This window comes from Mus caroli, chromosome X (genome assembly GCF_900094665.2).
Source record: "Mus caroli chromosome X, CAROLI_EIJ_v1.1, whole genome shotgun sequence".
Taxonomy (NCBI): Eukaryota; Metazoa; Chordata; class Mammalia; order Rodentia; family Muridae; genus Mus; species Mus caroli.
In genome coordinates this window covers 150,508,032-150,520,294 of record NC_034589.1, presented here as the reverse complement: position 1 = coordinate 150,520,294, position 12,263 = coordinate 150,508,032, and the positions used below count along the sequence as shown (strand labels likewise).

Sequence of the window (12,263 nt, the reverse complement as noted above, 5' to 3'; positions counted from 1 at the left end):
AAAAGAATGGGAATGGGTGGGTAGGGAAGTGGGGGGCGCTATGGGGGACTTTTGGGATAGCATTGGAAATGTAATTGAGGAAAATATGTAATAAAATATTAAAAATTTTTAAAAAAAGGTTGCTGAACTAGAAAAATAATGCTGTGAAATCTTTGGGAAAAACAATTATGCTATAAACCACACCTATGGAAACATGCAGGCTTTCTCAGGCAAGATCGCTTATAACTTGGCCTTCTGGCTTTCTTCTACCACCCAGTAAAGCTAAGGGGAAAAGGAGTTAGTAGATCTCAGAATCAACAGCTAACTGACATTTAATGTGAGGAAATTTCTTAGGAAGCCTGTGGTGATGCCTCCTCATGCAGGGTGGAGAGAAGTGAGGACCATCTTCCACATCCCTTATGTTTACTTTTTGTATGATCTATGATCCCTTTTCATTCTATTGAGACAGATTAAGCTAGTCCTAAATTCCCATTTCTCTAAGTCTGTCAGATGACCCTGGCCAATAGGCTGAAGACAGATTCTCCAACATTTTGAAGTAAGGGACTGTCCAGGTGATCAGTGGTCTTTATCAATTGGCTAAGTTTTAAAAGCTATATTAGGCTTCCTATAAATTTTCAGTTAATATCAGTCATTCTTAGATTCCTGACAAAGTTAAAAAAAAAAAAAAACTACATAGTCTCCTAACCAACCCAGACATTTTACTTTGAGAAAACCAGATTTGAAAAGATGGTTTTCATATGACATTCGGTCTAAAGCCAAGACATACAAAACTGTAGTCTTTTAAATTAAGATAAAGGACAGTGTTCAATTTTATTGACAAAAGTATTAGACTAGGTGTTAAGTCTATCTTATACCATATAATTTGCAAAGTGATAATAGTTATACTCAATTTATATTTTGAGAAAAAGTCTTTTTTTAAATTAAACAGAAAGGGTGAAATGTTGCAGGATTTTCCCTGCCCAATCACATTAGGGCAGTGGGAGGACTGTGATTGGACAGGAGAAGGAAGGTGGAGCTAGGAATTGGGGAGACAAATAGAGAGGTCACAGGAGGAAAGGAGGGGGAGAAGCCAACTTGGAGGCAGACAGGAAGAAGATCTTGATCCCGTGTGGTTTTTAAACAGCCACGAGTAGCTAAGATTTTCACAAGGTTAGAATAATGGGGTAAAGCTTTTATCATTATCAATTGGTTCTGAAATTATTGTATTGACATCTTGTAAATTGTGATCCTATTGTTATATAAATCTGATTGGATAATTAAGCTTTAAGAGTCATGTTTCTACTGGGTAATTACATGATGAGATGGCTAACCAGGGATGCGTGGGGTGTTGTGTGGAAGCAAGAGGAACTCGGGCCCCCATCCTAAAGATGACCTGCCTGGAGCCCTGTGGCCTCGTAGGACTGGAGAATTAATGGGCTGAGAGACCAAGCGAGTGAGATCACCTGGCACGGGGGCTAGCTCCAGAGAGTTGGCAGTAGCCACAGGAGTGCAGGAGTGTGGCCTGGCCCCACTGAGGGTTGGCAGGTTCATTTTTTAATATTTTCCACAACAAAAGGCTCTCTCATCTTTAGCTTTTATTTCCATATACAGTGACTTTTATAATGAAAGTTTATTTGTAAGAGTAGTATACGTATGGGTTAACTGTGAACTCTCAGAACTTCTCTGCTTCAATATGAACAACATGACTTTCTAACCATTTTCCAAAATGGCCATCTCTCCTGCCTTTCCTCACACCATTGTCAAATCTGTTTTTCTCCTTCCCCCAAATGCTGCCAGCATCACATTTTATGTCCAAGGCATGTCCTTCTTTTGCTTCCAAGTTGTGATATGGTTATATAACCAGAATATATATTTCCTATTCATGAAACAGCTTAGGTAACGTAGGTTGGGATGGAATGCTTATATTTTTTCTTAATAAAGTTAATGGAATTTTAAAAATATTTATCAGCTTTTTACTTAGTGCAAAAGCTGTAAGTTATAGTGACTAAGTGAGGAATAGGTTCAAATGGGTGAATGAAGGGAGGCTTCAGTGATTAGGCAAACATGGTCCATGCATCTTCTGACATGTCTTAAAAGAAGTATTTTCATCAATAATAATGCTGATGTGGCATAGATGATGGGGTAGCAAATCAGGGCATTTTGGTAAAGAAGATTTGAGCATCTCTACTTTGGTGCTTGCTCCAGAGGAAACTTGGTGCTTTAGAAAGCCTTACTGGTCTGTGAACGGCTGAATGAAGCAGTAGGACATGGTGACGCACACAGGATATTTCATTTCTTTATGACTTATACTGATCACACATTTGAGTTTATGGGGAAATTGTGCTAGTTTTTGAGTGTGTGAATGAATGCCTGGGATTAGGCTTTTCTTCTTTAAATGCTTTTTTTTTTTCTTTTCATTTTGGCTATAACTCATAGGAAAGGGCATTTGTGCATATAGATAGTGTGTGTGTGTGTGTGTGTGTGTGTGTGTGTGTGTGTGTGTGTGTGTATAAGAGAGAGAGAGAGAGAGGGGCAGACAAACAGACAGACACAGAGAGAGAGACAGAGAGATAGAGAGACAGAGAGAGACAGAGAGAGCAGGCAAGACTCTAACTAGGCATGAGTCTACATTCAGATAGCCACCTTCACTTGGATTAAAAACAACTTTTAAACTTTATTTATTTTGTGTGGAGTCATTTCTTGCCTTCTATTATGTGGGATCAAATTTAGCTCTTTAGACTTGGTGGTATCTTTACTCAGTGAATCATTTCACCAGCTCTAATAGCCTTGACATTGTTAGAGGAAAACTTTTGGGGGAAAAGTTCAGAGTAAATGCAATCCGGGATTGAATAATATGCAGCCTGGATATGTGGAAAATGCAGTTATTGACTATATACCCCATCAGGAATTATATATTTAAATGTAGTTGCTACATTTAAAAATTTTCAATATTCTTATTCTATAAAACTTGAGTGGGTGGCACATGCCTTTAGTCCCAGAACTTGGGAACTTGGGAGGTAGAAGCAGGCAGATCTGAGTTTGAGGCCAGGCTAGAGTTCATTCTAGAAAAGCCAGGGCCACACAGAGAAACCTTGTCTTGAAAAACAAAACAAAACAAATAAAAAAAAAACAAATAACAAAACAAAAACAAAAACCCAAATCAAGCCAAACCAACCAAACGAAAAACAAAACAAAACAAATAAAAAAAAAACAAATAACAAAACAAAAACAAAAACCCAAATCAAGCCAAACCAACCAAACGAAAAACAAAACAAAACAAAAACAAAGCAAAAAACCAGGAGCCCAAACCCAAACTGTTTATGTGTATGTGTTGGGGGTGGGGGAAGAATGAACCACACAGGAAGGGCTCGAGGTGGGAAGGGAGGGAAAGGTTGGTACTAAGAAACTCTCTTGAAGTTGCTCTCTGATAGATAATATATGAATGTGCACGATCGTTTGTATTGATCTTTGGTGACACTGAAAGAAGCTTTCTTGGAAAGGTCACTGGAAAAAGAGAAAGGAAAAAGAGGAACACTGAGAATCAAGGAGATCAAAAACCAACACCGAAGTCTTTTATTTTTTAATTCAATGGCATTATTAGCCCACGAGTAGGAGGAGTCCAGGAGAGGAGAAAGCCTTTCCTGTTGTATACTTGAATGGTGCTTTGATTCATTTCGCCTGTGCTAGTCACTTTAGGCTAGATAGTCAGATAACTAGCCAAAAGTTCAGCTTAAATAGCCCTTGGATTCTTCTTTCTTCTCTACCTTGTCCCCCAGCTCCTTAAGACCATCTCTCCTGACCTATGAAAGGAACCAACCAATAATCTCAAACTCCAGTCAGGAGTGAAAGCCATACAGTGCTCATTCACAGGACACACAGGTGGGTGGCTCCCCCGGCTCCAGGGTCAACAGGAGTTCTAGGTGTGTGGAACTAGCTGATAGCAGACTGCTGTCATCAGCCTTGGTAAGTGGATGCCTTACATACTCCTCTAGTATTTACTCTTCACTGTGGTCAGAGAAGTAGGTTCTGTTTTGCCCACCTAGCATACTCTCTGTCCAGAATTTCAAACATGTTAAATAAAAAGTGTCTAGCTCTCTGGATATGTGATGTCAAACACACATGCTGAGGAATAGTTCCAAAGCATTCTTTTTTCTTTTACTTTGTATTAGGAAACCAAACCAAATTTAAAGTAAGGTTGTAAGAATTATGCAGTGAACTGCAATCTGTCCTTTGCTTCGGCACATTATTTTGATTATTTTTTCTCTTTCTTATCATACTCATTTCATTATTACTGTCACCACCACCACCACTGTCACCACCTTCATTCTTGTTACTAAATCATTCATGAGGACCATACATACATCATCATGATTCTCTACCTCCAGAACCCCAGCTTGGATCTTCTTTGTTGAACAGAGATAGTCACCAAAAACGACTTTTGTTTGGGTTATTTATTTATTTATTTTAGGTAGAATAAGAGGGGCTCTGTTGAAGTCTTTGTGACCAAAGTATAGGCTGATTCAAAGCCTGTCTTGTATGGATTCCTTTTCAAGGCAGGGAGCACAGAGGACAGACCATTGCATGTCTTGAGGTCTTTATTGCTTCCATAAACTATATTTTTCCACGTTAGTTTTAGATGCATGAAATGAAGACAACATTCCCAAGATTTGCTTGTGACCTTGAATTTTATTTATGTTATATATTTATTTCACAGTACACATTGTGGAAGGATGAAAACTTGTATTTTACTAACAGTTCCCAAACTCTTTTTAGGTTTTCGGCTGCCACCATGTAGCCTGCACACTACTGCATTTGAAAAATGTATGCCTTTTAAGAAATTATACCTTTTAGTTAACCAAGGGGAAAACTTTCCATTCTTCTGTGAGTCATCATCTCTCCCATGGGAAACTTTAAAAACCCAGTGTTGGATTAGCACAGTAGGGCGACAAGGAGGTAATCCGATTCACTTCACTTAATGTGCAATGAATTTTGCAAGTGACTTTCTGGGGTGGGAGGTTGCTCACTAGTAATTTGGGTCTCAGTCATGATGTTCTGTAGAAGGCGGCTCTCAAGGCAGACCAAAACAGGATGCCAGAAAAATGGTATAAACAGTCGTCTGGCCACTCTGGCCATGTGGGAATGCACCCATGCTGCGTCACCCTTCCCAGCTGTCTCCGTGAACGCGGCGCCTGGGGCACTTTAAGGAGCAGCCCAGATTTCCCCTCTAAGAACCCAAAGACTTGACAGAGCTAGAATTCAATGAGACAACTTGCTCCAACACGAATCGACAGCATCCCCAATACTTTCCTTCCTCTTAGCTGGCTACCAGCATCCCCACTCTCAACTTGAGGACACCCCGCCCCCACCACGCTCATAGTCTCAATTCGAACCTCTGAGATGGGTTTGAGAAAGTGCCGGCGGTGGAACGCACCAGGCGCGGTCCAGCCACCAGTGACTCCCAGCGGCCGCACCGGGCGCTGCGCCCCTCTCACCCTGGCCTCCCCCGCCCGGCGTCCGCCCTGCCGCCCCCGCGCCGCCTCCTGAGCCAGGGCTGGAGGCGGATTCCTCTGTCCGGGTTTTCAGAGCGCCTTTCCGAAATCTCCTCCCCGCCCAGAAAGAGAGAGAGATCCCAGGCGCAATCGCTCCCCGGAGCGGCCGAGGGGCGCGCGGGGAGAGGCCTGCGCCGGGGTACTTTCAAACTGAGGCGCGCGCACACACTCACACCCACCCACCCACCCACCCACCCACCTAGCCACACACGCGGACAAACACGCACACACATACACACGCGATCACACACACATACACACTCACTCACTCACTCACTCACACACACATACACACACGCCCATTTATATAGGCGGCAGCAGTGGCCAGGGCGGCGGCAACGGGTTCAGGAGCGATGGAGCTGAGCCGGCTGACCCCGGTTGGAAGCAAGTGAGGAGGACCCAAGCACACTCCGAGATTTCTGTGCCCAGCGCTTGTCATCTTTCCTAGACAGCCGTGCTCCCGGAGGAGGACAGGTCAGACTAAGCTGTGAAGGAGAGGGTGGGCAAGAGGAGGAGGCCAGGTGAGCAGAGGAGCCCTCAGCGTCTCTGGACTGCCCGGATCGTTCCTTGCCGGACTCCTGCCCTCTCCTCGCTCAGGTGGGCGCGCCAGGTCTCTAGCTCACAAGGGTCGCTCAGAGGAGAAGGGAAAGTCGCGGCCCGGCTGCGCGGGATGCCTTTCGCCAAGCGGATCGTGGAGCCGCAGTGGCTTTGCCGGCAGCGGCGCCCGGCGCCCGGCCCAGATGAGGACACGAGTGGAGGCAGCGTTGAGCCGCCGCCGCCCCTGCAGCCGCCTGGCCGGCGGGAAGAGGCCGAGGCACCGGAGCCAGACGAGCCTCCTCGTGTGCCCCCTGCGCCTCTCCCACTGCCTCCTCCGCCGCCGTCTTTGCCGGCGCCGGCCGAGCAGGATCAGCAGCCACCCAGCGAAGCGCGGGAGGCCGGGGAGGAGAGCGTGGCGGGGGTCTCGGAGGCAGCATCGGCCCCAGGCGAGACGTCCGAGGCTTCAGCCGAGGCTGTGCTGCTCATGTTAGACCTGTGCGCGGTCAGCAACGCTGCGCTGGCCAGGGTCCTCCGGCAGCTCTCAGACGTGGCCCGGCACGCGTGCAGCCTCTTCCAGGAGCTCGAGAGCGACATCCAGCTTACTCACCGCCGTGTCTGGGCGCTGCAGGGCAAGCTCGGTAGCGTGCAGCGCGTCCTCAGCACATTGGACCCCAAGCAGGAGGCAGTGCGTGAGTACCAGCGCCGTCCATCCTCTAGGGTGCTAGGCTCCAGCGCCTCACCCTCTTACTGTCTCCACTAGCCACAATCCCAGGCCCGAGGCGCCTAGCCTGCTGCAACTTGCACCTTACTCTTGCCTTTCTTCCCTTCTGCCCTGAGATCCACCCCAGTACTCCGGGTTGAGTAGCTGGGGTGGCCCCTGACCGATGCAGGCATGGAGGGCAGAAAGTTAAAAGGACGGCTTCTGAACTCATAGACACCCTTGGCGTTGAGAATGGGCAGGTGGGGAGCATTTAGGGAGCCAGACAGGAGGTAGAGAAAGAAGGTCTGTCATTTACCACTGGGACAGACATGCCTTTCATGTCCTTGGGAAGAAGGAGGGGGTGCAACTCCTGTAGCTCCCAGGAGCCCACTACCGGGTTGCACTTTTGGGGGGTCTTAAAAGTAGTGGGTGTCCTTTTAAGATGTCTGTGGGAGACAAGGTGCTTTGTCACACTTGCCTTGGCCTCGGGTGCCCGGGTCTCGTGCCTTTGGAAGGTGTGTGACCTAGTCCAGCATCATTGGCTGGCTGCCTAGAATGAACTCCACTGTGCTCTACGGAGAACCCTGGGAACAGGAAAGGCCTTGGTGAGGGCCTGGAAGGAATGCCTGGACCTTGGGGAAGATAAGGGGATCCCCGGGTGTCTTTTCTGCCCTGGGTTAGTAATCTAGGGCTCTTAATGAATGCTCCTTTGGACTATCTGTCTTCTGAGCATCCCACAAACTCTTCTTCCTCTGTCTTAGTGTTTTGTTGCACAAATCCAGACTCAGGTGTGAGCCAGTCCAGCCAGGCAGGTTACAGCGAGAGAGCAAGGAAGGTGAGCTAGGAGACGTCTGGATATCTTTACTGCACATTGACTTTACTCTTGAAGCACAGTAGGCCTCCTGAGAAGTAGTCTCTGCATGGAGTCCTCCCCCACTGGTGCATGGCCTCCCATACCTGGCACCCCCAAACATGGCAGGGACAGACTCATTTAGGAAAATGACTTGTGGACCAGAGTGCAGGTCCTTTGGCTCCTAGTTCAGCTGAGATGCTATGGGGAAGGTGATGTCAGCGGTTCTGCCTTACATAAGAAGTCTTTTCTGTTGCTGCAGCAGCTGCTTTGGTGTGAGGTGGTCACCTAGTGAGCCAGAGGAGCTTCAACAGCATCTTAGGGGGATTTCCCTGTACCTCTGTTGGGCAGCTCAGCCCAGCTTTTTGGCCTGGCCTGCAGGCTTGGGCATTCCTTTCCCTTACCCCTTCCTCCCTAGAAGAACCCTTTGAACCCCGCCCGAGGAATTCACTGCTTTTCTACAATAACAATAATAATAAGCATAATGAATAAATGATGTGCCAGATCAGTTTTCGCAGCTATAAAAGACCTGGAGTTGGGTTAATGACTAGTTGTTTAAAAGGGCAATTCCGGGGATGAGTTCTGGAAAGAATTAGGATTGCCCTAGGCCAAGTCGTATTTTACTTTTGGGACTGGAAATGAGCACTTTAATTCTGCCATTTTCCCCCCAAACCACCCAACAGGGGCAGGCCCTTCACTTTCGGCAGCGCTGATATTTAGGTAGTTCTATTGGGGGGGGGTAGTGGGAGAGTGGTGACTTCAAAAGAACTGGAGGGAAGTTCTGCAGACAGATGAATGGTGCATACATTTTCCACGTGCACATCTGACACAGGCATACTTCTTCTTAAACAAAGTTTACACTGCCAAAGTTGAATGTATTCTCCTCACTACCCTTCCTATTAGAGGCTCCAGTAGGTGGTTACGAATCTTGAATTTAATAGCCCCTTCCAGTCATTTTCACCATCAGAGTATAAATGAATGGAAGATGGAGATAGGTGGATCATTTGTGTGTTGGTGTAGTTGATGAATAATACTCAATATTAATACTCTATTAATGGATATGTGAATAAATAAAGATGGGGCCACAGGAAAGGTCTTAAAATAGATCGTTTCAGACACTTTCTTCTAAAATGTTTTTATTAATTATTATTATTATTATCATTGTGGATGTGCATGATGTAGGGTAGGGCACATGGAAGTCAGAAGACAACTTTGTGGACTCATCTCTCTCCTAACACTATGTAGGTCCCAGGAATGGAACTCAGGTCACCTAGGCTTGCTCCTCGAATGCTTTTACCTACCAAACCATCTCACAAGTCCTCCTCTAAAACTTTTTTTACTAAAATGTCTCAATGCTCGGTACCCTGATTTCTCCCTCCTCTCATCCATTTAGATGTAGGGTGGTACTGTACTGTCCTTGCTTGGTATCATAACCTTCAGGAGTAAAGGCATACCATTTTGCATCTTAGTTTGACTTTCCCAGAATTCAGAGCTCCAGACAAGGATTTCCATGTTAGTAGTTTGAGAGTGGGTCCCAGGAATCACATGGAGTGAGTGGGAAAATCAAACAGGAGGGATAGAGGCTGATAGTCATGAGAGAGCGATTACCGCAGACCCTTTTGAGTCAAGCTAGCTGAAGACATACCATCTCAGATCTGCTTCGCTTGCGGGAGGGGAGGGTGAAGAGATTGGAATCTCTGTACTGATTCTCCCTTGATAGGTGGAAAGGAGCACCGGAGCAAGACTTATCTGCCTTCTAGAGTCAGCCCTGTCTACAATTTTAGCATGCACCTGGGAGTCACAGAGATAGGAGAAGTCTGTGGCGTACACATGCGTGTCTGCAGGGGTTCTCTTGAGAGCGCAGAAGGGCTGATTAGACCCAACTGTTATCAACTACATTATGAATCTCCCTTTAAGATTGTTCCAGCCTGGGAGTAGTTTCGAAGGGAGAAGACTTCCTCCCCTTGGTTGTCTGTGCACTTAGGTTTCCTACCCAGATCACCATGCCTCACACTCTTCCTGCTCTCTCCTAAGAGAGCTGCTTCCTGTTGTCCTGACTCATGGTAGGGGACATTTAGGTGAATGGCCTAATCTGATATACACTTCACCGAAGTCACTTTTGAGGCAAGTTTGGGCTGGTAAGGCCGTTAGATAGTGCAACTAATCTTGAGGAGGAGAAACAAAGGAACAGTCAGATCTAAATTCATATTGGAAATATAACTGATGGGACTTACTAAGTACATTAGGTACAGGGTATGAGAAAAAGTCATTTAGATGTCCCACTTGTAGTTTCCTTTGCTTAGATAAGTCATTGAAGTTGATGACATTTACAGAAACAGAAGGCTACTGGGACAGTGGACATTTTATTCCAAAGGGAATGTGATCCATAGTTTTCTATTTGAGGCCTGTTAAGTTTGAGGTGTCTGGTGAGTGTTGAAAGTGCTGAGTTAGATGTGTGAGTTGAGAGCATAAGAGAAAGGTCCAAGTTAAAGATGAAGATGTGAGACAGGAAGATAAAGAAGGCATGCGAAGCCGCGGGACTAGGAACAATGGAGACACTAGGGAAAAGGAGAGTGGTAGTTGCAGGAAGGTACTAGTTGTTAGGTAGGCTTGAATTTCACAGAAGGGAGGAAAATAGTATAGAGCCCGGGGGAGCCCAACTTTGAGTTTCATAGGAAAAGAGGAAGAATTAAAACGAATAATTAGTCTAGAAGATGTGGAGGTTCACTGTTAGTGTAAATTGCAGCCCTTAGGAAGCAGAGGCAGGAAACCTTGAGTAAGGACTACACTACACTAAACACACACACACACACACACACACATACAGAGAGACAGAGAGAGAGAGAGACAGAGAGACAGAGACAGAGATAGACAGAGATAGAGAGGAGAGACAGAGAGACAGAGATAGAGACAGAGAGAGACAGAAACACACAGAGATTCTGCTTCCAAAAACAAACAAAACATCACTAAGTGCTATAAGTCAGTGGTAGGGCGCATGTTTAGCATGTGCAAAGCACTGGGTTTGATGCCATTACTGAGGGATTAAAAACAGACTAAAAATCAGGCCAGGGTGATATGGTGGAAGCAAGAAGAAGGTATTACAACAGTGTGTGTATGCGGGGTGGCGGGGCAAAGTACAAGCTTAACACGTGTACAAGAAGGGGTAGGGATAGAACAGGATGGGTAGAAGAGGAAATGGCAGTGACTGATGATTCTTGTAAGGAGTTTTGTTTTGAAGGGAAATAGAGAACTGGAGCAGAGGATCTGTGACAGTGCAGTATGGAAGGAAAATGTCTTCAAAGGTACCAGCATGTTGTGCATGCTTGGTTTCCAAGGAGAGAAGGAAATCGGTGCTGGGAAAGAGATCTGAACAGTTATGAAGTCTGAGAAGCAGAGATGGGGTAAGATTAAAAACACCATCTGAAGGGAAAGTGACAGATCCGGGCAGAGAGGCAGGTGAGCTGGTGGACTAACAGAGGTGGAGGCGGAGCCGGGTGTTTCCCCTTGCCATTAAAAAAAAAAAGATATCTATTTTCTCTATGAAGTAAGTGGTGAGATCATCAGCTGAGAGGGTGTTGGCAACCTGAGGAGAGGAGGTAAGGTGTTAATAAGCTGTCTCAGGGGAACGTGGATGCAGTAAGGAAGTGTAGTGGGATTAGCTGGCTGTGTGGAGAGCCTGCGGAGATTTATGGTCCTAAACTTGAAGCAAGTCCAGCTTTTCAGTCACTAACACCTGAGGCTTTGGAATTACTTCATGGGACTCAATGCCAAGCTGTTTCAGCCTTAGACATTTCTTGTTGTTGGCCTATTGGATATTGCTAATTTCATTTAGTAAGTGAGTTTTAAAGTAAAATTTGCATTGATGCCTGACATTCCTGTGTTTAAAAAGAGGTAGTAGGCAGCTTCTAAATTGTTCATGTTGGTGAATTTTCACAAAATAGATAACTCAAGGAAAAAATACTCAGATGGAGAGACAAAAGCATTGTTGTGCTGTCTCTCAGACACTATTTACCTTGCCAGAGCACTCTATGTAACTGTATATATCTACAGTTTTTAGTGTCTACATTATTTATTCCACATTCCACTGCTAAAGGTCTTCCATGTTGTTTGCATGCATAATACATAATAGTTGCTCACTGTTATCACTGAGTGAAATTGTGGATATCTACCATAATTTGATAATCTATTCTCCTGATGAGGGATCTTTGCTTCTATTCTAACACTATCATCATGAATGTTTTTTTTTTTTTTCGATATGCCTTCTGTATTTTTAGTTTTTGAAACAAGGGATCATGTATCCTAGGCTAGCCTGGAACTCTCTGTGCAGCTAAGGATGACTTGAATTTCCTGATCCTTTTCCCACTCCACCTCTGCAGCTGGGATTAAAGCTACCACACCTGGCTTTATGCAATACCTGGGATCAATCCCAGGGTTTAGTTCCTGCTAGGCAAGCATTCTACCAACTGAATTACTTCTTCAGGCACTTTACATGCCTTTCAGGGAACATATTTATACCCCACTGGTTGGTATGCATCACAAAGTGGAATTGCTGGTTCAAGGGGGGCACGTTTGCCTTTTAATATATACCACCGGACAGTTTTCTAGCTGGTTATATCACTTTACACTCTCAGGAGTTTCAGTTGCTCTG

At 45.4% G+C, this 12,263-nt stretch overlaps 1 protein-coding gene across 3 annotated transcripts in view; it reads left to right on the top strand.

Annotated features, from left to right (window-relative positions):
* The first annotated feature begins 5,780 nt into the window (after positions 1–5,780).
* Nhs (NHS actin remodeling regulator) overlaps positions 5,781–12,263 on the top strand; it is a 315,783-nt gene continuing 309,300 nt past the window's right edge. For 2 of the 3 annotated variants that reach the window (XM_021153511.2, XM_021153510.2), the window contains exon 1: positions 5,781–6,754. In XM_021153511.2, the coding sequence (XP_021009170.1) occupies positions 6,199–6,754 (556 nt within the window). In that variant the 5' untranslated portion in view covers positions 5,781–6,198. Of the gene's footprint in view, positions 6,755–10,768; positions 11,017–12,263 lie in introns of those variants that run through there. The other variant, XM_029473256.1, reaches the window with a different exon arrangement.